This window comes from Bombina bombina, chromosome 1 (assembly GCF_027579735.1).
Source record: "Bombina bombina isolate aBomBom1 chromosome 1, aBomBom1.pri, whole genome shotgun sequence".
Classification (NCBI taxonomy): Eukaryota; Metazoa; Chordata; class Amphibia; order Anura; family Bombinatoridae; genus Bombina; species Bombina bombina.
In genome coordinates, this window is record NC_069499.1 from 561,026,425 (window position 1) to 561,053,698 (window position 27,274).

The following is a 27,274-nucleotide window of genomic DNA, read 5'->3' on the forward strand; positions in this document are numbered from 1 at the left end:
TTTACAATAGAAAATCTGTTAAAAAGTGACATCAGCATACCTATTTCTTTATTGCATTTAAAATGGTGTATTTTAAAATGTAATATAGTTTAGAAAAACAAAGAAACATGATCCTGAGCTGATTAGGCCTTTACTGTTATTTGTCCTTATCAGAGAATAAGCCATCTACTCCTAAGGATACATTTTGCACAGATATACAATTTTTATTTTTACAGTAGGTTTTGATAACTTGTACCATCACAGGGGAGGACAGTCAACATTTAATATAACATTCTTAAATTATGTTTCTTGAACTTGAAAAAAATATATAAAATATATATATATATACACTGTCCACACATATACATACATACATAACAGGCTTTGCTCATTACAATTTTAGTACATTTTGGAAGCCAAAGGGTTAAACCAGAAAAAGGAGGAATGTAGTGCTTGACCTATGGAGCTAAATCACTATTCACAGAAAAAAAGGATCTCTTGTTCCTGTCAAAAGCTACAATAGAAGGAAGAGGGAGACCTGCCACTGCTTAAACAGCAACACATAATGCACTGACCCAACAAGTAAAGCTTTGAACAGCAAGAACACCCCCTCCCACAAAAAATAAAAAGCGATCTGCACCATAACTGCAGAAGGGATTATAGTTACACATGTAGAAAAGCAGCACTCTTTCTTCAATTAAGGATATTAGAGACACCAAGTTTTACAAAAGTTTCTGACCGAGTATGCAGGGAAACAGTGCAGCATGATCCTTCTTAGCTATGCTGGCTGTCCTGCTCTCTCTCTCTGCTTGTGGGTATTCCTCTCATCATTCTCTCTATATGCTGCCCACTATGGATGGTGACCTGTGAGTCAATTGCCCCCTTACTCCTACCCCACACTTTTTTAAAAAATTTTTTTATTTATCACCAACACAAGGTACATTCGTAAAACAAATATCCGTAACACACCACGCAGGGCGTGTTAAGGGATTACAAAATTGATAAAGCATGAGAAAGAAATGTGACAATATACATTCCCAGATACATGAACACGTTTATAGTAAGAAATGCAAGGAACGTTATCGGATTTGAGTGACATTTAGGTTATATGCATATGCACCTCAATGTTGGGGTTTTGTTATTTTATAAACTAATACAACTAAACACCTATAAACCAAACTAAAATTAACAGAGAACGAAGGAAAACAGAAAAAAATAAAATAAAAAGGCATGTCTTAAAGAAACTAAGAGGCTGAAAGGTATGTATAGCGGTAGACTAATTCACTGGCCACTCTAGAACATCCCCAATATTGTTAACAAGATAGTCCAAAATGATCAATAAACAGTCAGGGACCGCCAGTTTACCATATCAGCTAGTACATCCACTATCAAATGTTGGCCCCAAATACAAATCACTCAGCTAGCAATGATATAAAATAAATGGGCTGGAAGTGTACATTGAAGCCAGATTGCGACATTAGAAGCATTTCTGCCACACTGCTTTATGCAATACGGTAGTATTCCACAGATGTGGGAAGACGTGACAGCCGCAGTTTAAAATAATATGGCGTATAATGATAGGCAAGTCCAATAGTTAGTTTTTAGAGGTTATAAACAATTAAGTGGTATAATGTAAGTGTATGCATTATATTAGATGGACTTTGCTTACTATTTTGAGTCTGTAAAAAGACACAAACAAGCAGGAAACAGCATGACAGAAAACCCAAGACATCGATAAACAGTATAGCATGATAGCATGCCAGAGGGGATAAATATCAATCCCAATTGGGAGAAGACAAGATTGCTTTCTGATAGCCTATATTAAAATTAGAATTTACCACTAACTAAGTAAAAATACTGGGAGTAGAGTAACAGTCAGGTAGAGGTGGGATATGATATTAAGAAGGTGTTAGGTGCTTGTGTAATTCACCTTGGTTAAGAGTGCTGGCAGACTACTTATAGGTTATATTGCCTAAAATGTGAGATCCACTGCTGTACCGAGCTTACACTTTACATTTATACAGTCATCCCAGATTAAATTATAAGAATAGTAATCAACTGCAATCTGCTGGCATTTAGAGTGAAAGGTACATAAAGACAGAAATTTAAGTAAGTTACAATGAAACATTTATACACAACGTATTCAATCATTGAGCATGAGTGGTAGATTTAGAATTAAAGTTTTGCGACGTATATTATTTGTGCACTAACCAAAACCTCTGCTGCCTTAAAAATGATAACACAAGCTGTCATAATGCACAAGGGCTCCCAGCAATAATATAGGAGTACTGAGTGAAATGTCCGCTTCTATACAAGATGGCGTGTATCAAGGCGATTCAGTCCATACCAATAGAACATGTAAATAATATAATAGAGCAGAAAGGCAACAAGTGGGGGAAAAAAAAAAAAAAACATTTAAATCACAACAATAAAGATCAAATATGTTCAGTTTCATACAGATTAGTCCGGTGTACCCACAGTGCCAGTATCAAAGTCCACCAGAGACAAAAGAAGTGTCCTTTAGAGCAGAAAGATCAATAGCGACCGGTAACACAAGTGAGTTATAATTTAGCCAAACCCAGTGGGTAGAGGCTCCGTTTTCATACCGGTTCTCCCCCCTTCAAATAAGCCAGCAGTGAATGCCGTGATAAATAAAACAAAGCAGTGATCATGGGTATTCTTAGTGCGGTTTGTAGGGCTGCAGATGTAGTAGGCAATACCTCCCTTACTTCTCAATCCATCTAGGTTACACGCCAGAGAGGGTGAGGAGGGCAACAGCAAGTCCCATTGTGATTTGCAGTGTGGATCCGCAGCAGATTTCAGCGTCTGCAGATGTAAGGGAGTCGTGGCTGGCATTGGCATCTCCGTCGCTGCTTTCAGTTGCGTGAAGGTTAGGTTTGGTAGACCGCTCGCTGCCTCATATGTATAGAATGCAGAGACGCTAGTTGTAGTATACCAGGCATGACCCGGATGATTTGACGTGTTTCTCTCCAGCAGCTGGGGGGGGGATTTCCGATATTCTCATTGCTGCACAGAGACTCATACAAGAGGATAGAAGTAGATCTAGCCTTGGCACGAAAAAGGCTTTTATTTCAGCCAATACTTGGATGGTTGCATCCGATTTACCAGAAGTGAGAGTCTCCATTGTACATGTGCCCCACGTGGCGGTAGAATGCTTGTCACTGCGTTAAATATCCTTTTCTACTTTAATTTGCTTCTCAGCGGCCAAGGGGTGGTATGCCTCGATCCAAGATAGTTCCCGGGCACAAGAAATTGCCAAGGGATGTAAGGATGGCTAAGTGTAAGGTCACTTCTTTCACAAGCTATGCAGAGCTCCAAGAATCTGTGGCCATCTTCAAACGCCGCCCACCGGAAGTCCCCCACCCCACACTTTTAAACATTTTGCACAAGTCAGCATTCACTCGCATAAAGCTGGGGGTGCTCAGATGTGCTAGCTTCCTCCTCACTGTCAGAAGGGTAGTTGATAAAAGCAGCAGCACCGTTAAAATTTCACAATGCATATTTTTTCTAACAGGGAAAAAATACACTTGGTAATTTTAACAGTGCTCCTGCTAGAGTTGTTTCAGAACGTTTTCAGAGACACATTTGCAGCGTGCACACTGCACAGTTAGATCAGAGGTGCTGCTTGAACTTATGGATTTTGACGTTGGAACACTGTCACAAGGGGGAGATTAGACAAGGACGCCATTAACACTTCAGCTGCCTTGAAAACAAGTTTTCCCATGCTGATGCTTTTTTTTTTTTTAGTACTTACTGCTCCTGTGGTGCACTGTGTCGGTTCCTCGTGCAGGGCAGCAGCTGATCGTGTCGTCCTCCGGCTCCACCTCTTGATATACTAGCTGCTCAAGAAAGGCAATGGGGCCTGACAGTACACTACACACACACGTCTCATGTGAGAATTTGGCACGCAGCAGCTCCTGCTTCACTGTGTTCCCGCAATTGCCAGTATTAGTCTCACGTCCACGCCCGGCACGCCTCCCCAGCAGCATTGATAGCTGATTGGCTGTCTCAATTAGCTGATCATAGAGGCGGTTTGGAGAACCTCCTCTATTGGAGTGTGGTATGGGCCTGGCGCGATGCTACTGGGTGGCACTAGCTCATAGTGAGCTAGTAACACTATGAAACATCCATGTTGCGCAATAAATTAAGGGCAGCGGAACGGCTCACTGCCTCTAAATTGCGCAATATGGATGATTCATTCATGGGACTCATGGGATGATTTTAGGATCGCATCTGTGGCGCTGGCGGAGAAGGGGGGTGGGGGGGGATACCTGGGGGGGCGTGGTCAGAAAAAAGTTAATGGATAAAAACACTAATTTTTTTTTATTATTAATCATTAAAAACTCTTTTCATGATTTGACAGGGGAGGCACTGCCTCTTGTTACTGCACGTCACTGGTCACCAGTGAGATGCTGTATAACATAATTATTGATAGCCATTTAAGTAAAATATCTAGCTTTTAAAAATTACAGGGTCCTATTAGCCCTGGTCTGAGGAAGGGGTTTGTGGACCCCGAAACATCACTATGATTTAAAAGTAAATTGATTACTTTATCACAAATCCAGTAGGTACAGTCTATATGTACTTCTATCTCTCTCTCTATATATATATCTATATCTATATATATATATATATATATATATATATACACACACACACACACTTCTCTTGTAAGGTGTATCCAGTCCACGGATTCATCCATTACTTGTGGGATATTCTCCTTCCCAACAGGAAGCTGCAAGAGGATCACCCACAGCAGAGCTGTCTATATAGCTCCTCCCCTAACTGCCACCTCCCAGTCATTCTCTTGCAGCTCTCGACAAGGGAAGCAGCTAGAGAGATGTGGTGCATTAATGTAGTTTTATCTTCAATCAAAAATTTGTTATTTTCAAATGGTACCGGGGTTGTACTATTTTAGCCTCAGGCAGAAAGTTGAAGAAGAGTCTGCCTGTGGTCTTTGATGATCTTAGCAGGTTGTAACTAAGATCCATTGCTGTTCTCACACATAACTGAAGAGATGGGTAACTTCAGCTGGGGGAATAGCGTGCAGGGTCTCCTGCTCTGAGGTATGTGCAGTTTTAAATTTTTCTAGAGAAATGATAAGCTAGAAAATGACAATACCGGATTTACTTAAGGTAAGCCTGATTACAGTGATTTAATAACGACTGGTATCATGCTTGCTGTAAAGGGTAATATTTTTATGATTTACTCACATTACTGAATAGATATAACGTTTGCTTGAGGTGTATAAACGTTTATTTCATATTGGTGATAAAACTTTATTCTGGGGCCCAGTTTTTCCACATGGCTGACTAGATTAGGCCTAGGGATAGTTTTTTAAGGCCCTCTCACTGTGAGTACAGGTTGGGAGGGGCCTATTTTCCATTAGTTTTTGCAGCTTGAGACATCCAGCTTCCCTGAAGGAGTCCCCTGAACATATAGGACCTCTCTAAGGGGTTTTGTGCCTTCCAAAGTCGTCGTATGGGCAAGTAGGGCCACAGTAGAGCTGTGGCAGTTTGTTGTGACTGTTTAAAAACGTTTATATCGTTTTTTTGATCCGGTTTTGAAACTAAGGGGTTAATCATCCATTTGCAAGTGGGTGCAATGCTCTTTCAGCTTATTATACACACTGTAAAAATTTCGTAAGATTTACTGCTTTTTTCACTGTTTTAGCAGTTTCTGTGATTGTTTTTTTCTCTTAAAGGCACAGTACCGTTTTTATTTTTTGCTTGTTCACAGTTATTAAAGTGTTTTCCAAGCTTGCTGGTCTCATTACTAGTCTGTTTAAACATGTCTGACATAGAGGAAACTCATTGTTCATTATGTTTAGAAGCCATTGTGGAACCCCCTCTTAGAATGTGTACCAAATGCACTGATTTTACTATAGATTACAAAGACCATATTCTGGCTTTAAAAAAATTATCACCAGAAGAAATTGACAAGGAGGAAGTTATGCCGTCCCTCCCCACGTGTCAGATCCTATAAATCCCGCTCAGGGGACGCCAAGTATATCTAGTGCGCCCATTGCATATACCTTGCAAGACATGGCGGCAGTTATGAATCATACCCTTACAGAGGTATTATTTAAACTGCCAGGATTGCAAGGAAAGCAAGACAACTCTGTAACTAGAAAAAATACAGAGCTCTCTGACGCTTTAGTAGCTATGTCTGATACACCCTCACATTATACTGAAGCTGAAGCAGGGGAGCTTCAATCTGTGGGTGATTTTTCTGATTCAGGGAAGATACTTCAATCTGATTCTGATCTGTCTACATTTAAATTTAAACTTGAACACCTTCGCGTATTGCTCAGGGAGGTTTTAGCAACTCTGGACGACTGTGACACTATTGTAGTCCCAGAGAAATGATGTAAATTGGATAAATACTATGCAGTACCTACTTACACTGATGTTTTTCCAATCCCTAAAAGGTTTTCTGAAATTATTACTAAGGAAGGGGATAGACCTGGTGTACCATTCTCTCCCCCTCCTGTTTTTAAAAAGATGTTTCCTATAGACGCCGCTACACGGGACTTATGGCAGACGGTCCCTAAAGTGGAGGGAGCAGTTTCTACTCTAGCTAAGCGTACCACTATCCCTGTCGAGGACAGTTGTGCTTTTCTAGATCCAATGGTTAAAAAATTAGAGGGTTACCTTAACAAAATTTTTATTCAACAAGGTTTTATTCTCCAGCCTCTTGCATGCATTGCCCCAGTCACTGCTGCCGCGGCTTTCTGGTTTGAGTCCCTAGAGGAGGCTCTACAGGTTGAAACCCCGTTGGAAGATATTATTGGCAAGCTTAGGGCCCTTAAGCTAGCCAATTCATTTGTTTCTGACGCTGTTGTTCATTTAACCAAGCTAACGGCTAATAATTCAGGTTTTGCTATTCAGGTGCGTAGGGCGCTATGGCTTAAATCCTGGTCAGCTGACGTGACTTCAAAGTCTAAACTTCTCAACATTCCCTTCAAAGGACAGATCCTATTCGGGCCTGGACTGAAGGAGATCATTTCTGACATCACTGGAGGAAAAGGTCACGCCCTTCCTCAAGACGGGTCCAACAAATTAAGGACCAAGCAGTCTAGTTTTCGGCCCTTTCGAAACTTCAAGAGTGGCGCAGCTTCAACTTCCTCTAACACAAAACAAGAGGGAACTTTTGCCCAGTCTAAGCCAGTCTGGAGACCTAACCAGGCTTGGAACAAGGGGAAACAGGCCAAGAAGCCTGCTTCTGCCTCTAAGACAGCATGATGGAGCAGCCCCCGATCCAGAAACGGATCTAACAGGGGGCAGACTCTCTCTCTTCGCCCAGGCTTGGGCAAGAGATGTCCAGGATCCCTGGGCATTGGAAATTGTGTCCAAGGGTTATCTTCTGGAATTCAAAACCTCTTCCCCAAAAGGGAGATTTCATCTCTCACTTTTATCTGCAAACCAGATAAAGAGAGAGGCATTCTTACCTTGTGTTCAAGACCTCCTAGTTATGGGAGTGATCCACCCAGTTCCGCAGGAGGAACAGGGACAGGGCTTTTATTCAAATCTGTTTGTTGTTCCCAAGAAAAGAGGGAACATTCAGACAATCTTAGATCTCAAGATCTTAAACAAATTTCTCAGAGTCCCATCCTTCAAGATGGAGACTATTCGAACCATCCTTCCTATGATCCAGGAGGGTCAATACAGGCACTACCAGTTTGTGGCTCTTCCCTTCGGGTTGGCCACGGCACCAAGAATCTTTACAAAGGTTCTAGGGTCCCTTCTAGCGGTCCTAAGGCCGCGGGCTATAGCAGTAGCCCCTTACTCAAACGACAGTCTGATACAGGCGTCGACTTTTCAAGTTGCCAGGTCTCACACGGACATTGTTCCGGCATTTCTGAGGTCGCATGGGTGGAAAGTGAACGAAGAAAAAAGTTCTCTATCCCCTCTCACAAGAGTTTCCTTCCTAGGAACTCTGATAGATTCTGTAGAAATGAAGATTTACCTGACAGAGGCCAGGTTGTGAAAACTTCTAAATTCCTGCCGTGCTCTTTATTCTACTTCTTGCCCTTTAGTGGCTCAGTGTATGGAAGTAATCGGCTTAATGGTAGCGGCAATGGACATAGTGCCGTTTGCCCGCCTACATCTCAGACCGCTGCAACTCTACATGCTCAGTCAGTGGAATGGGGATTACACAGATTTGTCCCCTCTACTAAATCTGGATCAAGAGACCAGGGATTCTGTTCTCTGGTGGTTATCTCGGGTCCATCTGTCCAAGGGTATGACCTCCCGCAGGCCAGATTGGACAATAGTAACGACAGATGCCAGCCTTCTGGGCTGGGGTGCAGTCTGGAACTCCCTGAAGGCTCAGGGCTTGTGGACTCAGGAGGAGATACTCCTTCCGATAAACATTCTGAAACTAAGAGCGATATTCAATGCTCTTCAGGCTTGGCCTCAGCTAGCTGCGGTCAGGTTCATCAGATTTCAGTCGGACAACATCACGACTGTAGCTTACATCAACCATCAAGGGGGAACAAGGAGTTCCCTAGCAATGTTGGAGGTTTCAAAAATAATTCTATGGGCAGAGGTGCACTCTTGCCATCTATCAGCTATCCATATCCCAGGAGTAGAGAACTGGGAGTCGACAGACTTTTCATCCGGGGGAGTGGGAACTCCATCCAGAGGTGTTTGCACAGTTGATTCAACTTTGGGGCAAACCAGAACTGGATCTCATGGCGTCTCGTCAGAACGCCAAGCTTCCTTGTTACGGGTTCAGGTCCAGGGATCCCAAGGCAGCGCTGATAGATGCTCTAGCAGCGCCTTGGTCTTTCAAACTGGCTTATGTGTTTCCACCGTTTCCTCTGCTCCCTCGTCTGATTGCCAAGATCAAGCAGGAGAGAGCTTCAGTGATTTTGATAGCTCCTGCGTGGCCACGCAGGACTTGGTACGCAGATCTGGTGGACATGTCATTCTTTCCACCTTGGACTCTGCCGCTGAGGCAGGACCTTCTACTTCAAGGTCCCTTCAAACATCCAAATCTAATTTCTCTGCGTCTGACTGCTTGGAGATTGAACGCTTGATTTTGTCAAAACGTGGTTTTTTCGAGTCGGTCATTGATACCTTAATTCAGGCTCGAAAACCTGTCACCAGGAAAATCTATCATAAGATATGGTGTAAATATCTTCATTGGTGTGAATCCAAGGGTTACTCATGGAGTAAAGTCAGGACTCCCACGATATTGTCTTTTCTCCAAGAAGGATTGGAGAAGGGATTGTCAGCTAGTTCCTTAAAGGGACAGATTTCTGCTCTGTCTATTCTTTTGCACTAGCGTCTGGCGGATGTTCCAGACGTTCAGGCGTTTTGTCAGGCTTTAGTTAGAATCAAGCCTGTGTTTAAACCTCTTGCTCCGCCATGGAGTTTAAATTTAGTTCTTAAAGTTCTTCAAGGGGTTCCGTTTGAATCTCTGCATTCTATAGATATCAAGCTTTTATCTTGGAAAGTTCTGTTCTTGGTAGCTATCTCTTCGGCTCGAAGAGTTTCAGAGTTGTCTGCCTTGCAGTTTGATTCCCCTTATCTGATCTTCCATGCAGATAAGGTAGTTTTGAGTACCAAACCTGGGTTTCTTCCTAAGGTGGTATCCAATAAGAATATCAATCAAGAGATTGTTGTTCCGTCACTGTGTCCTAATCCTTCTTCAAAGAAGGAACGTCTATTACACAATCTTGACGTGGTTCGTGCTTTAAACTTTTATTTACAAGCTACTAAAGATTTTCGTCAAACATCTGCATTGTTTGTTGTCTACTCTGGACAGAGGAAAGGCCAAAAGGCTTCAGCAACTTCTCTTTCTTTTTGGTTAAGAAGTATAATCCGCTTAGCTTATGAGACTGCTGGCCAGCAGCCTCCTGTAAGAATTACAGCTCATTCCACTAGAGCGGTGGCTTCCACATGGGCCTTTAAAAATGAGGCTTCTGTTGAACAGATTTGTAAGGCGGCGACTTGGTCTTCGCTTCATACTTTTTCTAAATTCTACAAATTTTATACTTTTGCTTCTTCGGAGGCTATTTTTGGGAGAAAGGTCTTACAGGCAGTGGTGCCTTCCGTTTAAGTGCCTGCCTTGTCCCTCCCTTCATCCGTGTCCTATAGCTTTGATATTGGTATCCCACAAGTAATGGATGAATCCGTGGACTGGATACACCTTACAAGAGAAAACAAAATTTATGCTTACCTGATAAATTTATTTCTCTTGTGGTGTATCCAGTCCACGGCCCGCCCTGTAATTTTAAGGCAGGTGTTTTTTTATTTTTTAAACTACAGTCACCACTGCACCCTATAGTTTCTCCTTTTTTTTCTTGCTCGTCTTCGGTCGAATGACTGCGGGTGGCAGTTAGAGGAGGAGCTATATAGACAGCTCTGCTGTGGGTGATCCTCTTGCAGCTTCCTGTTGGGAAGGAGAATATCCCACAAGTAATGGATGAATCCATGGACTGGATACACCACAAGAGAAATAAATTTATCAGGTAAGCATAAATTTTCTTTTTTTTGGTAATAAAATGTCCTCACTCAGACAGCCATGTCAGGTTTATTTACTGTACAAAATATAGTGAGTAATGTTGTAGTTTCCGGTTCCTGTAACCCTGGTAGATATGGCATTTGTGGTGAGAATACATATCCTCCTCTACTACTTGTGGTATATATATTTACATGCATGCATACACACACTGTATATATGCAGGAGTGGGAAACTATCACTATTATGGAAAGAAAAAACTCCTAGTACACTTTGTCAAATATAGGAAAGCCCCAAATCATCAGATAGCGAGAGTCCAGGAGACACATGTAGGGAGTTACCATCCTTCCCACTAAGAGGAGGCAAACACACTCCAACATACCAGAGCTTTAAATCCCTCCCACTACCCTGAATCCTCAGTCATTTGTTTGCCTTCTTAATGGAGTACGGTGAATTATGAAGTGCTGATCTAATTGTCATTGAGAGGAGTTCTCTAACTGGTCTGAGACCCATTTAATTCTCTGAATGCCTTGTTGGAGAGAGGGCTGGACAACGAATTTTCAGCCAGACATTGAAAAATCTTTTCCCAGTGTGGAAATGTCACAGGCCTCCCAGGAGAAAATAGATTTCTTTCTAATGACACAGTGAGTCCACGGATCATCATCAATTACTGTTGGGAATATCACTCCTGGCCAGCAGGAGGAGGCAAAGAGCACCCCAGCTAAGCTGTTAAATATCACTCCCCTACCCACAATCCCCCAGTCATTCTCATTGCCTGTATTGCAAGGAGGAGGTGAAGTTTAGGTGTCTGATGAGAAGTTTTCTTCAATCAAGATTTTATTATTTTTTTTAGCAGAGTATGCTTACTCTGTTATTTTCTGGGGTTTAGCCTAGTCCACATCAGTCTATTCAGTAGGGCAGTGGTAGCTTTTGAGAACTTGTGAGGTACAATCCTCACTGTGTTTTCTCAAGAATCTGCTGCCCTAGCTGGAAAACCTGAATAGGCTTACTCAGTTTTTCTCTCTTCACAGGTCCATGTGAGGTGCTGCACCCTCTCAAGCCAGGTGAGCTGTGCTGCTGCCGGACAGCACTTTCAGGTAAGTGCCATTTTAATTTTCTTTTGCAAGGAGATTGCTGGCACTTATTACAGCTAAAAGCTGTCTTATTTAATATGGGACTTTATTAAACCTTCATGTTTGGGGTTTCTTTAAGGCAGCTTTCTCCATGTTGCAGGGAAGGTGTAAAAGGACATTTAAGGAAACAGTAAGGTTTCTGATCAAGTTAAGGCTATCCAGAGTGTCCCTTCCCATAACCCTGAGGAAGAAGACATGTCAGTAGCATCTGAGGGGGAAATCTCAGACAGTGTAATTCCTTCTTCTGATGCTGAAGTGGTATCCATCAGATTTAAGCTAGAAAACCTTCGCTTATTACTTAAGGAGGTTTTTGGCTACTTTGGACGACTCCGACACAACTATCGTAGTCAATCCTAAAAAGTCTAGTTAATTGAACAAATTCTTTGATGTTCCCTCTGCGGTGGAGGTTTTTCCGGTACCTGACCGTGCTGTGGAGATTATTGCTCGAGAATGGGAAAGACCTGGTATTGCCTTTTCTCCATCTCCTATTTTTAAAATGTTTCCTATAGCGGATTCTATTAAGAAGTCATGGCAGACGGTTCCTAAGGTAGCAGGAGCCATCTCCACTTTGGCCAAGAGGACTACTATTCCCATAGAGAATAGTTGTTCTTTTAACGATCCAATGGATAAAAAAATGGAGGCTTTACTAAAAAAGATGTATTCCACCAGAGTCTACAATGGCAACCTGCGGTGTTTATCGCCACTGTTACCAACGCTGCGGCTTACTGGTTTGATGCGTTGTCTGAATCTCTTCAGACGGATACCCCTCTTGATGAGATCCAGGACTGGATTAAGGCTCTCGAGTAAGCCAATTCCTTCATTACAGATGCTTCCTTACAGGTTAAACTGGGAGCCAACATTTTTGGTTTTGCGGTCCTAGCCCGCAGTGCCTTGTGGTTTACGTCCTGGTCTGCGGATTTTCATCTAAATCTAAGCTCATGGCTATACCTTACAAGGGTAAGACCTTGTTTGGACCTAGTTTGGTGGAAATTATCTCAGATATTACTGGAGGGAAGGGTTCTTTTCTTCCTCAAGATAAAAAGAATAAGCAGAAAAGAATCAAAGAGCCTTGTGTCTTTTCTGGGGTTCATAATTGCTTAGTTGACCATGCGTCTGTCTCTTACAGACCAGCGCAGAGAGGGCTGTGCTCATCTTCAACTCATTCCTTCTCCTTCTGTTGCTCAGTGCATGTTGTGGGTCCTTATGGTGGTTCCTCAGATACAGTTCTATTTGCCCGATTTCATCTTCAATCCCTTCTATAACTTGCTTTATCAGTGCAATGGGGACCACAAGGATCTGACTGAGCATCCTGTTTGATCACAGGACAAGACAGTCCCTAACTTGGTGGCCGATCTTATTCAGGATGCCTCTTCTCTTTGACCAGTGTTGCTGGTGATTTCCGCAGTTAGGGTGCAGTCTTGGGGTCTCCTAGAGTGCAGGAAGTGTGGGAAGCAAGGTTACTAATAAACCTTCTGGGACTCTGAGCATTCTTCTGCACTCTACAGAGTTGACCAGACCTCAGGCACGAATATTTTTTTTAATTTCACAGTATTGCAGCAGAGGTTTACATTAATCAACACAGTGGAAATCACAGTTCCCTGACATTGAAGAAAGTATACCGCATTATCATTTGGGCACAATTAGAATTAAAAGACTGACTTTCTCAGTTACCAGTCTTTTCTCACTATCTTGCCAAAAACCTCCTGATTCACAGACCACTCCCATGGGTGATGTTGGGGTCTTCCAGAAATACATCTCATGGCCTCTCACAAGCTTCCCCATTATTGTGCCAGGTCTCTGGACCCTCATGCGAATCTCATAGATGCCATAGTGGTTCCTTGGTCGTTCAAGCTGGTTTACATTTTTCCCCCTTTTTTGTGTTTCTACCCAGGGTGATATCCAGAAAAACAGGAACCAGCCTTAGCAATCCTTTTTGCTCAGGCGTTCCCTTCCAGGATTTGGTTTACAGATATAGTTCAAATGTCCTTGTATCTGCCTTGGATGCTTCCTCTCAGAAAGTATCTTATTCTTTAGCAAGGGCCTTTCTTCCATCAGGATCTCAAAACTCTAAAATTGATGACCTGTTATATGAATGCTTAGTGCTGTCTCAAAGACTATTTGCACCCTGATTCAGGCTAGGAAACCTGTCACCTGATGTATTTATCATAAGGTTTGAAAACCTTTTTATCCTTGTGTGCTCATTTGAATTATTTTAGAATTCTTAGAGAGATAAAACCCATAAAAAAATTGCAAATATGAAAAGTATTAATAAAAACATTAGTATGCCTCATAGGGATGTATTTTCAATCTTACCAATAATATGTAGATATTTTAAATTGTACATTCTACCCTTTACACTTCCTCTGTGTGGCTCATTATACAAAGCCAACCACAAAAGTCTTTACAGGTAGCCCTCGGGAGCAAGCGCTGCCATCTTTTTCATTTTTACAAATTCTTCACAGGTTGACATCATCATTCTGTGCACATGCAATTTACATGCTTAGTGTTTGTCACGTGACACTAGAGAACTGAGCGCGTCAGCAGAAGGGAAGACAGGAGAGTAATATTTCCATTGCGCATGCGACCAAGAGCGCACATTTACTAATTATGCATATAGCTCGTTTAAATATGAGCTGTGATTGGCGCCCTTGGCTTGCTCATTACAGGGAGTTCAGCAAGGGACTGTCTAGCTGGAGAAACAGATGATTGATGCGCTCTACAAGATAAGTAATATGTAGCAAAGTATTTAACTTAGAAAAAAAGTAATAAGGCAAAAACATTATTTAAACTACCTTCAATGTATTTCATGATCCTTTAAGTTCTCGAGTTCCTGCAGGATGGTCATAAAAATCCCAAAATGTCTTTTATGATTCAGATAGAACATGCAATTTTAAAGAACGTTCCAATTGACTTCTATTATAACATTTATTTTGTTCTTGTGGTGTCCTTCGTTTAAAAGAAGGTAGGAAGGTTAAGGGGTGTGTGACTGAAGCACTATATAGTATCAATTTGATAACTATGCATGAGCACTAGGCAGCAGCAGTGGTTCCTTTCATTTACTGCTCCAAAAATGTGTGCACTACTTACCTAGGTATCTCTTCAACAAAGAATAAATACATTTTTTTTAAAACGGTATTTTCTGTTTGAATCGCAAAAGAAAACATTTGGGTTTCAAGTCCCTTCAAAACCCTTTGCTACTGGAAATTTCAAAGAAAAACTTGCCCAAAATACAGGGGAATTTGTAACAATTTTACTATGTCTGTTTAAACAGAGGTAGCATCCTTATTTTTTGGTTTCCCTATGAAAACAATATATATTATTAAAAAATTATTGTAAAATTACCAAAAAATAAATAAATATATTATATTCCACCATTTGGCAGTCATATGTATGCTAAATGTGCTCAAATAAAAAAAAAAATCATTAACTTTTTCACTTGTTTGTCACTGAATTTATTTACACACACTTGTGCAATCATAGGAGAAATGGTTGAAATGTTTCAATAGGATCTCCTGTGTTCAGAATTAACAGACATGTATGGATTTGTTATTGGTTTTGGTGAGTAAAAGGCCGCAAATTGCAGCTGTGCACCACACTTGGGCTCATTTGTTTTAGCTTAACTGCCTGAATTCTCAAAATATATTATTATTATATTATTTTATTTTCTAAGCAGACAACCCAGGGTATTGATCGTGACCCATTTTGTTACATTCCATGTCACAATTTGGCAGTCAGAAATTTGCAAAATATGATCATAAAAGAAAATCATTAACTTTTTCACAAACTTATGAAATTTACCCTGAAATTATTTCCACACAACATGTGCAGTCATGAGTCAAAAGGTTTTAAATGCTTATCTAGAATACCCTGTGTACAGAATAACCAGACATGCATTAGTTTGTCATTGTTTTTTGTTAAATAGAAGGCTGCTAATTTCAACACAAATCTCAAAGAAGATTTTTAGACATATTAAGACAATGGGTCTAGTGCACATTAGGTATGGCTTAACTGCCTGAATTCTCAAAATTGAATCCAAAGCTATATTTTTTTTTAAATTGACAACCCAGGGTATGGACCTAGGCCCATTTTGTTACATTCCATGTAACCATTTGGCAGTCAGATGTATGCCAGATATAATCATTAAAAAACTTCACTGAAATTATTTACACACAACGTGTTCAGTCATAAGAAAAATTGGTTTTAAAAGCTTCTCTAGGAACCCCTGTGTACAGAGTTACCATATATATATATATGGCTTTGTCATTGTTTAGGTAATTAGAAGGCCACTATTTGCAGCTGTGCACCACAATTATGAAACATTTTTTTTTAAACGTTATGGCAAAGGACCCAGAGCCCATTTGGTATAGCACAGCTGCCTGAATTCTCAAAATTGGCCTTAAAACTGTAAATATTTTTAAAGTAGACAACCTAAGTGGTCACTGGTCACTCAAATATCAGTTAACTGAGCAGTCACTGGTCACTCAGTGATCACTTAGTGATCCCTGGTTACTCAGTGATTAGCGGTCAATTTGTGGTCACCAGTCATTTAATGGTCACCGGTCATTAGTGCTCGCTCTCTGGTCATAGGTCACTCCGGAGTCACCAGTCACCCAGTGGTCTCTAGTATCTCCATAGTCAAACGTCACTCCATGGTCAAGATCCCTCAGTGATCAAGCAATCACAAGTCATTCCACTGATCTTTGAAAAATAACCAATAAGCTAAAGTTCACAAAGTGACCACCAGTCCCCCTGGTAACACAGGTCAATAAATAGTCTGTAGTTACTTCACATATATCTGAGTCACTTAGCAGTCATTCATCATTTATAAATATATCTGGGACACTCTGAGCACCACTAATTGCAAAACCACCAGTGTTATTTATAAGACACTCAACATGTTTTACAGTGACTTGGACCATGGTAGTGGTCACACAACCATCAACCCACAGATACTTAGATCATGGTAGTGGTCACACAGCTATCAACCCACTATGAATTTTACTACTTTGGAAACACTAAGTAAGCACCAATCACCATTATCTGGCTTTGGTCACTTAGTGGTCACTGTTTAGCTAGTGACCAACACTCACACCAGTCAAGAACAAATGTACAAGCTGCAGTGTGAGCATAAAACTATGTAAAGTAAATATAAATTTATATCTTCTCACTTTTCATTTTACTTAACGGGACAGTCTAGTCAAAATTAAACTTTTATGATTAAGATATGGCATGCAATTTTAAACAAATTTCCAATTTACTTTTATCATCAAACTTGTTTTGTTCTCTTGGTATTCTTTTTTCAAATCTAAACCTAAGTAGGCTCATATGCTAATTTATCCTAGTGCATTTTGACATTTTTTCACATTAGTCAACGCTAGTTCATGTGTGTCATTTGCTCACTCCCGTGGAGTTTGTTGAGTCAGAAAAATGCAAGTCTGTAATAGTTACTCTATATTTGAGTCTTTTAGGTCTATTTAGCCAAATTTGAGGATTTGGAAGCTGAGTATCCTCAATATATTTTATGGGTCATATGAGGTATTAAGATAGATAAAAAAATAAATGGGGAACTGCAAGATAAATAAGGGAAATACTCAGTGCCAGCTTCACTTTTATTTCCTAAAATTCCAGTGTATCTAGGCAACTTTTTGTTACACTTGGAAGGAGTTGTCTGCTGCTCTGCAATTATGTTTTAACATTAACTGTAACTATTTTGTTACAATTTGCAGTTTCTCTCTCCTTCCATTTGGCTTAGGTTTTGAGGGTTCTTCATTCCCCTCCTTTTGATCCTATACAAGAATTAGACTACCTCTCACATTGAAAATTCTTTCCTTCTGCCTATTTTTCTGCTAGAATAGTTTCTGAGCTTTGAGCTTTATCTTGCAAACCCTGTTTCCTAATTTTTGTTTTAATTAGGATAAGACTGTTCTTTGCACTAGCTATAAAGAAGAATATGCACAGATACTGATATTCCTAATCCCCTCCCCTCTTCCCTCCCCCCTCTCTTTTTTTTTTCTTCTCTTCTTCTTTTTCTCTTGCTTCTTCCTTCTTTACTTTTCTTTTTCTTCTCTTCTGATCTTCATCATATTATAATTAATAAAAACAGTTTCCTCAATGCATGGGGCTCAACCCATTCAGAGCCCCCATGTACCATCAATCTTAAACATGTTATCAAATTAGTAACCATTTCTAATTCTGTTGACCCTGTGTGGTTAGCACAGGCAAAAGTTAGCAACTAGTTTGTATTCTTATCTTCATAAACTGAAGCAACGGACTCAATGTTTGATGACTATGGAAATGTAATTATTGTTTCTGATGCTGAATGTTGATCCATAAATGATGTTGTAACTTTGAAACTTTCAATAAAAATGATATAAAAAAAACAAAGAAACCTAGTATAAAACATTTTAAAACTTACTTAGAAGCTCTCAGTTTAGCACTGTTGACAAGGTAAGGCTGGGACACTCAGTGAAAGGGGCTGGGAAAGCAGGAAGAGAAGATCCCCCCCCTTCCCTGCATATGAAAAAACAGATTACAAAAACAGGAACCTGCAGGAGTATGTAAACAAGCATACACATCTGGCACTTTGGGGCTTGGTTAGGAGTGAAAATCAGCACAAAGTTATTAAAAAATAAGAAAAACTATACATTGTTACAAAAATAGTCCCAGATGGGATCATCTACAAAACATTTATGCAAAGAAAAATCTAGTGTACAATGTCCCTTAAAGAATTTTAACTTCACAACTTGGATATTGTGAGAGCTCTCAAACCTTTGTGGAAACCACAAAGGATTTCAGACTTTCTTCTCCTCTATTTGTTCATATTTTGGAGGCTTACAAAAGTCAAAAAGCTACGCCTGTTACCTTAGCTGCTTGACTTAAAGCTTTAATTAATAAGGCATACGTGGCGGTGGGGAAGACTCCCGCTGAGTGAATATTCTTATTGTACATGGGCAGTTGCCACTTTTTGGGTTTTTCATAAAAAGGCTTCTATGGAACAGGTTTGCCCCTTCCTATTTTATGGTGATTTTATGGACTTTACTGCTTGGGTGTAGGTTCCCATACATGATATTTTGTGGACATTCACGGTCTAAATGAGTCCACGAGCACCACCCTTTCTTTTACAAAGTTAGAGGCAGTACTGTTTCCCCACTTTATCTTTCCTGCTTCTCTATTTTCTCCATCTATTTGGCTATATGTATGACTGAGCATTAAGGGTAGCGAGAGGGATTTAGCTCTGATATGCTGTGATGTGTTTGCCTCCCCTTCGTGTACAAGGTATCTTCCCACATGCAATGTCTTGTAGACTCTCACCATCATGAAATAAATTAATTTATCAGGTAGGCATCACTTTTGTTTTCTTGGTCATTCACTGAAACCTCAAACCATGTGTGTATGTTCAGAATGAATGTTTGTGTGTGTAGTTATATGTGTGTATATGTATGTATGTATGTGTGTGTGTGTTATATATATATATATATATATATATATATATATATATATATATATATATATATATATATATATATATATATATAAAATTTAGGCACCCCTGGCAATTTCCAAGATTTTCATTTATAAATAATTGGGTGTTTGGATAAGCAATTTCATTTTGATCTATCAAATAACTGAAGGACACAGTAATATTTCAGTAGTGAAATGAGGTTTATTGGATTAGCAGAAAATGTGTAATGCATCCAAACAAAATTAGACAGGTGCATAAATTTGTACATGATAACGACCACAAACACACCTCCAAGACGACCACTGCCTTGCTAAAGAAGCTGAGGGTAAAGGTGACGTACTGGCCAAGCGTGTCTCAAGACCTAAACCCTATTAAGCATCTGTGGGGCATCCTCAAACTGAAGGTAGGGGAGCGCAAGGTCTCTAACATCCACCAGCTCCGTGATGTCGTCATGGAGGAGTGGAAGAGGACTCCAGTGGCAACCTGTGAAGCTCTGGTGAACTCTATGCCCAAGAGCGTTAAGGCAGGGCTGGAAACTAATGGTGGCCACACAAAATATTGACACTTTGGGCCCAATTTGGACATTTCTACTTAGGGGTGTACTCACTTTTGTTGCCAATGGTTTAGACATTAATGGCTGTGTGTTGAGTTATTTTGAGGGGACAGCAAATTTACACTGTTATACAGGCTGTACACTCACTACTTTACATTTTAGCAAAGTGTAATTTCTTCAGTGTTGTCGCATGAAAAGATATTCTAAAATATTTACAAAAATGTGAGGGGTGTACTTACTTTTGTGGGATACTGTGTGTGTGTGTGTGTGTATATATATATATATATATATATATATATATATATATATATATATATATATATATATATATATACATATATATATATATATTCTACTGTATATGTGTGTGTGTATATATATATATATATATATATATATGTGTGTGTGTATATTTGAAAATGAAATAGAAGTACATATATAGCAATAATAAGGACATACAATTTACTCTGTTTGATATTTTATTATATTTTCTTTCTTTTAACATTGTAGAATAAAGAGTAAAGATGTAGTTAAAGATGTAGTTACTCATAACTAATTTTCTGGCACATATCAAGACTTTTTGGCATCGGTTTACTTGGCTTATTAATAGAACACACATGTTTACAAGAAACTTCTTAAAATTGTCAGGAAAGGACTGAGCTGACCAGATAATCTTTTCCTATCAGTTTGATGTCCTTGTTTTGCATTATGGTTTTTGAAACTGTATTCTTCTTTTCAAAGAGTTTGAATTGTTATTTGAAGCTTATTATGTGTGTGTTTTTGCTGCAGCTTGACCATGATTTAAAACATGCCCATGAACTTCGCCAGGCTGCCTTTAAGCTATATGCCTCCCTTGGAGCCAATGATGAAGACATCCGGAAGAAGGTGAGTCTGGGAGAGGGGCGCCCCCCAGTCCTGTCCGCCAGCAGACAGGGTGTGACACCCACCTGAAAAAGCCAACAGGAAGAGATTTGAGTGACTGTCTTGTTTAAAGCCAAGAGCAGAGACTGAAAGGGTTTTACGGAACAATGAATGAATGGCTGTGCCTTTTGGCTTTGTATTATGCCATTAAGAAACGTAGTGTAGCATGACTATTAGGTGACCTATAACCTACGTTCTTATCCTGTGTTCATCTCCTACTTTGCACATTCCCTATGCATGTGTTGAAAAAAATTCTGTAGCGGTTTAGAAATCGAGCACGTTCAGTACAGGTTAGTCAGTCTACAACCTTGTTACTGTCCAAAGCTGCTTTAAGCTAGAGAATAGACCTTGAACATTCTGTACAAGAGTTATTTTTGCACAGAGCATTTGCAGAAGAATAATATTTTATTGTAACAAGTACTGTATTGCTACTTTCCTGAAGCACTACTTGTGATGATGATGATATACATGTTATGTATTGGGTACGACTCCACCCTTCCAACCAGATTTGTTTTTGGGTCACAAAAGCTGTTTTATTTTATTTTACACAGATCTATTAATTTAAAAGCTTATGCACAATTAATTTTTGATACCCTAGTTGAAGCCTTTTCCCAATGTAGCTTAAAGGGACAGTCTACACTAAAATTGTTATTTTTTAAAAAGATAGATCATGCCTTTACTACCCATTCCCAGTTTTGCACAACCAACATTGATTATATTAATATACTTTATAACCTTTAAACCTCTAAATTTCTGTCTGTTTTTAAGGTGCTACAGACAGCATCTTATCACATGCTTTTTTTATTTGCTTTTCACAACAGGCGACTGCTAGTTCATGTGGGCCATATAGATAACATTGTGTTCATGCCCGAGGAGTTATTTAAGCGTTAACACAACACAGTACTAAATGCAACTTAATTGATAATAAATTGTCATGTGATCAGGGGGCTGTCAGAAGATGCTTAGATACAAGGTAATCAGAGGTAAAAAATATATTAATATAACTGTTGGTTATGCAAAACTGGGGCATTGGTAATAAAGGAATTATCTGTCTTTTTAAAGCAATACAAATTATATTGTAGACTGTCCCTTTAATGGACGAGACTTAGAATGAAATTTATTTGTACAAGATGCAATTTTTGGTTGCAAAGAGTGAAATGCTCAGCAGTGTTAAAGGGACATTATAATTAAAATCACCCCCTGTAATGTGTTCCCAATGATCCTGTATTTAGTTATTTATAAGTAGCTCTCTTACCTTTAATTCGTCATTTGAAATAGCTGCTTTGACTGTTGAAACCAACACCTGTACTGAAAATCTCAGTACTGCAGTATTGGCTTTACAAAAGCAGCAGCAGAAATCAATTTCTCAATGGGGAGTGGGAAAGGGAGTCCAGCCCATATATAATGGTGCTCCTGCTCTTTTTTTGAATACTAAGAACCCATTTCTGCTTACCTGAGTACATTGTCCCTTTAATAACTTGTTTTGGCTAAGCAGCCTTGGACAGCTTAGGAAATCAGATTTGTAGTAATCCTTTAGCAACATTTTTATTGCTAGATCTTTCCACTACTTGGGTACTTAGCTCATTATATTCCTTGTATTATTTGAGCAGTGATGTTAATCTGACATTTTGCTATTGCTTTTTCTGATGTGTACCATGTGAGATCAACTTTTTTACTGTATTTTGCTCTAAACAGTTTACTTTCCATCTCATCTGGATATTTGCTGTTGTGCAATTTTATATATTTTTCTTTAAAAACTTTGTGTGAATAAAGCTTTGGATTAATGATGTTGTGATCGAAAGTGGTTATATGGGTATAAAGACTTCAGAACAACCCTGAAAATATAGGTAACATTTTCTTTATTTTATTGAGTCTTTTGGGATTCAGTGCAGTCTAGCTGACGGAATCTTTCACTTTTATTTTCAATTACCGTGAAATTGTCCAATTGAGTTTAAATGTTCTGTCTGCATAGCTGAAATTTACTGTGCAATGAGACTGACATATTTTAGATACAAAAACCTTAAACACTTATTACAGTAAATGTTCCTGGCAGATGAGAGGAAAATTTTACAAGTTGTTGAAAGTCACACGTTTTTAGTTCACTCCTATCTTTTAATGTTAAAAAAACACCACAATTGAAACATTCACTACACATATCTATAGTAAATTACTGATTTATAGTGTGTAAAGGGGAATGTAAATGATAAAGTCTTTTTTTTTTCTCTCCTCCCCCCTCCTTTCTTTCTTTCTTTCTTTCTTTCTTTCTCTCTTTTTTTCTCTCTCCCTTTCTCTCCCTTTGGAGAAACCTTCCTTTGTGAGTGTGATAAATTCTTTATAAAAAAATATTTTCTCTCTCCTTTATTTTGGTCTATCTCTATTTTGGTCTCTCTCTCTCTCTCTCTCTCTCTCTCTCTCTCTCTCTCTTTAGCTCTCTCTCTTTAACTCTTTCTCTTTAGCTCTCTCTCATCTTTCTCTCTCTCTCTCTCTCTCTTTTGCTCTCTCTCTCTTTTGCTCTCTCTCTCTAGCTCTCTCTCTTTAGTTCTCTATTTCTATTTCACTCTCTCTCTCTATTTTTCTTTCTCTCTCTTTCTGTCTCTCTCTGTCTCTCTCTCTCTCCTTTATCTCTCTCTCTCTTTTTTCTCTCTCTCTCTTTGGAGAGAAACCTTCCTTTCTCTTGTTAAGTGTATCCAGTCCACGGATCATCCATTACTTGTGGGATATTCTCCTTCCCAACAGGAAGTTGCAAGAGGATCACCCACAGCAGAGCTGCTATATAGCTCCTCCCCTCACTGCCATATCCAGTCATTCTCTTGCAACTCTCAACAAAGATGGACGTAGTAAGAGGAGAGTGGTGTATTATAGTTAGTTTTTTAACTTCAATCAAAAGTTTGTTATTTTTAAATGGTACCGGAGTGTACTGTTTCATCTCAGGCAGCATTAGAAGAAGAATCTGCCTGTGATTTCTATGATCTTAGCAGAAGTAACTAAGATCCACTGCCGTTCTCACATATTCTGAGGAGTGAGGTAACTTCAGAGGGGGAATGGCGTGCAGGTTTTCCTGCAATAAGGTATGTGCAGTTAACATATTTCTAGGGATGGAATTTGCTAGAAAAATGCTGCTGATACCGGATTAATGTAAGTTAAGCCTTAAATGCAGTGATAGCGACTGGTATCAGGCTTATTAACAGAGATACATACTCTTATAAAAGTGTAATATAAAACGTTTGCTGGCATGTTAATCGTTTTTATATATGTTTGGTGACAAAACGTATTGGGGCCTAGTTTTTTTCCACATGGCTGGCTGATTTTTGCCTAGAAACAGTTTCCTGAGGCTTTCCACTGTTGTAATATGAGTGGGAGGGGCCTATTTTAGCACTTTTCTGTGCAGCTAGAATTACAGACTGAGACACTCAGCTTCCTTCTGCATGATACAGGACATCTCTGAAGGGCTCAAAAGGCTTCAAAGTCGTGTTTGAGGAGGGTAACAACCACAGTAGACTCTGGCAGTTGTTGTGACTGTGTTTAAAAAACGTTTTTGTCATTTATTATTCCGGTTTTGGTATTAAGGGGTTAATCATCCATTTGCAAGTGGGTGCAATGCTCTGCTGACTTGTTACATACGCTGTAAAAATTTTGTTAGTGTAACTGCCTTTTTTCACTGTTATTTCAAATGTTGTCAAAATTTGTTTCTCTTAAAGGCACAGTAACGTTTTTTATATTGCTTGTTAACTTGCTTTAAAGTGTTTTCCAAGCTTGCTAGTCTCATTGCTAGTCTGTACAAACATGTCTGAAACAGAGGATACTTGTTCATTATGTTTAAACGCCATGGTGGAGCCCCATAGGAGAATGTGTACTAAATGTATTGATTTCACCTTAAACAGTAAAGATCAGTCTGAATCTATAAAAGAATTGTCACCAGAGGGGTCTGTCGAGGGGGAAGTTATGCTGACTAACTCTCCCCACGTGTCGGACCCTTCGCCTCCCGCTCAAGGGACGCACGCTAATATAGCGCCAAGTACATCAGGGATGCCCATAGCAATTACTTTGCAGGACATGGCTGCGATCATGAATAATACCCTGTCAGAGGTATTAGCCAGATTGCCTGAATTGAGAGGCAAGCGTGATAGCTCTGGGGTTAGACGAGATACAGAGCGCGTAGATGCTGTAAGAGCCATGTCTGATACTGCGTCACAATATGCAGAACCTGAGGACGGAGAGCTTCAGTCTGTGGGTGACGTCTCTGAATCGGGGAGACCTGATTCAGAGATTTCTAATTTTAAATTTAAGCTTGAGAACCTCCGTGTATTGCTTGGGGAGGTATTAGCTGCTCTGATTGACTGTGACACAATTGCAGTGCCAAAGAAATTGTGTAGGCTGGATAAATACTATGCAGTGCCGGTGAGTACTGATGTTTTTCCAATACCTAAAAGGCTTACAGAAATTATTAGTAAGGAGTGGGATAGGCCCGGTGTGCCCTTTTCCCCACCTCCTATATTTAGAAAAATGTTTCCAATATATGCCACTACACGGGACTTATGGCAGACAGTCCCTAAGGTGGAGGGAGCAGTTTCTACTTTAGCAAAGCGTACCACTATCCCGGTTGAGGACAGTTGTGCTTTTTCAGATCCAATGGATAAAAAATTAGAGGGTTACCTTAAGAATATGTTTATTCAACAAGGTTTTATTTTACAGCCCCTTGCATGCATTGTGCCTGTCACTGCTGCGGCGGCATTCTGGTTTGAGGCCCTGGAAGAGGCCATCCATACAGCTCCATTGACTGAAATTGTTGACAAGCTTAGAACTCTTAAGCTAGCTAACTCATTTGTTTCTGATGCCATTGTTCATTTGACTAAACTAACGGCTAAGAATTCCGGATTCGCCATCCAGGCGCGTAGGGCGCTATGGCTCAAATCCTGGTCAGCTGATGTGACTTCAAAGTCTAAATTACTCAACATTCCTTTCAAGGGGCAGACCTTATTCGGGCCTGGTTTGAAAGAAATTATTGCTGACATTACTGGAGGTAAGGGTCATACTCTTCCTCAGGACAGGGCCAAATCAAAGGCCCAGCAGTCTAATTTTCGTGCCTTTCGAAATTTCAAGGCAGGTGCAGCATCAACTTCCTCTGCTTCAAAACAAGAGGGAACTTTTTCTCAATCCAAGCAGGCCTGGAACCAGGGCAAGCAGGCCAGAAATCCTGCTGCTGCCTCTAAGACAGCATGAAGGAGCGGCCCCCTATCCGACAACGGATCTAGTAGGGGGCAGACTCTCTCTCTTCACCCAGGCGTGGGCAAGAGATGTTCAGGATCCCTGGGCGTTGGAGATCATATCTCAGGGATATCTTCTGGACTTCAAAGCTTCTCCTCCACAAGGGAGATTTCACCTTTCAAGATTATCTGCAAACCAGATAAAGAAAGAGGCATTCCTAAGCTGCGTACAAGATCTCCTTGTAATGGGAGTGATCCATCCAGTTCCGCGGACGGAACAAGGACAGGGGTTTTATTCAAATCTGTTTGTGGTTCCCAAAAAAGAGGGAACCTTCAGACCAATTTTGGATTTAAAGATCCTAAACAAATTCCTCAGAGTTCCTTCATTCAAGATGGAAACTATTCGAACCATTTTACCCATGATCCAAGAGGGTCAGTACATGACCACAGTGGACTTAAAGGATTCCTACCTTCACATTCCGATTCACAAGAATCATCATCAGTTCCTGAGGTTTGCCTTTCTAGACAGGCATTACCAATTTGTAGCTCTTCCATTCGGGTTGGCTACAGCCCCAAGAATTTTTACAAAGGTTCTGGGCTCTCTTCTGGCGGTCCTAAGACCGCGAGGCATAGCGGTGGCTCCTTACCTGGACGACATCCTGATACAGGCGTCAAGCTTTCAAATTACCAAATCTCATACAGAGATAGTTCTGGCATTCCTGAGGTCGCATGGGTGGAAAGTGAACGAAGAAAAGAGTTCTCTATCTCCTCTCACAAGGGTTTCCTTCCTAGGGACTCTAATAGATTCTGTAGAAATGAAAATTTACCTGACGGAATCCAGGTTATCAAAACTTCTAAATGCTTGCCGTGTTCTTCACTCCATTCCGCGCCCCACGGTGGCTCAGTGCATGTAAGTAATCGGCTTAATGGTAGCGGCGATGGACATAGTGCCATTCGCGCGCCTGCATCTCAGACCGCTGCAATTATGCATACTCAGTCAGTGGAATGGGGATTACACAGATTTGTCCCCTCTACTAAATCTGGATCAGGAAACCAGAGATTCTCTTCTCTGGTGGTTATCTCGGGCCCATCTGTCCAAGGTTATGACCTTTCGCAGACCAGATTGGACAATTGTTACAACAGATGCCAGCCTTCTAGGTTGGGGTGCAGTCTGGAACTCCCTGAAGGCTCAGGGTTCATGGACTCAGGAGGAGAAACTCCTCCCAATAAATATTCTGGAGTTAAGAGCAATATTCAATGCTCTTCTGGCTTGGCCTCAGCTAGCAACACTGAGGTTCATCAGATTTCATTCGGACAACATCACGACTGTGGCTTACATCAACCATCAAGGGGGAACCAGGAGTTCCCTAGCGATGTCAGAAGTCTCCAAGATAATTCGCTGGGCAGAGACTCACTCTTGCCACCTGTCAGCGATCCATATCCCAGGTGTAGAGAACTGGGAGGCGGATTTTCTAAGTCGTCAGACTTTTCATCCGGGGGAATGGGAACTCCATCCGGAGGTGTTTGCTCA

At 40.3% G+C, this 27,274-nt stretch overlaps 1 protein-coding gene across 1 annotated transcript in view; it reads left to right on the plus strand.

Annotated features, from left to right (window-relative positions):
• The window catches only part of ARMC8 (armadillo repeat containing 8), a gene marked incomplete in the record, with an annotated part of 400,143 nt that overhangs the window by 152,993 nt on the left and 219,876 nt on the right, over positions 1–27,274 (plus strand). Inside the window, 1 exon segment of the mRNA XM_053698755.1 lies at positions 20,408–20,503. Coding sequence (XP_053554730.1) covers positions 20,408–20,503 — 96 coding nt within the window.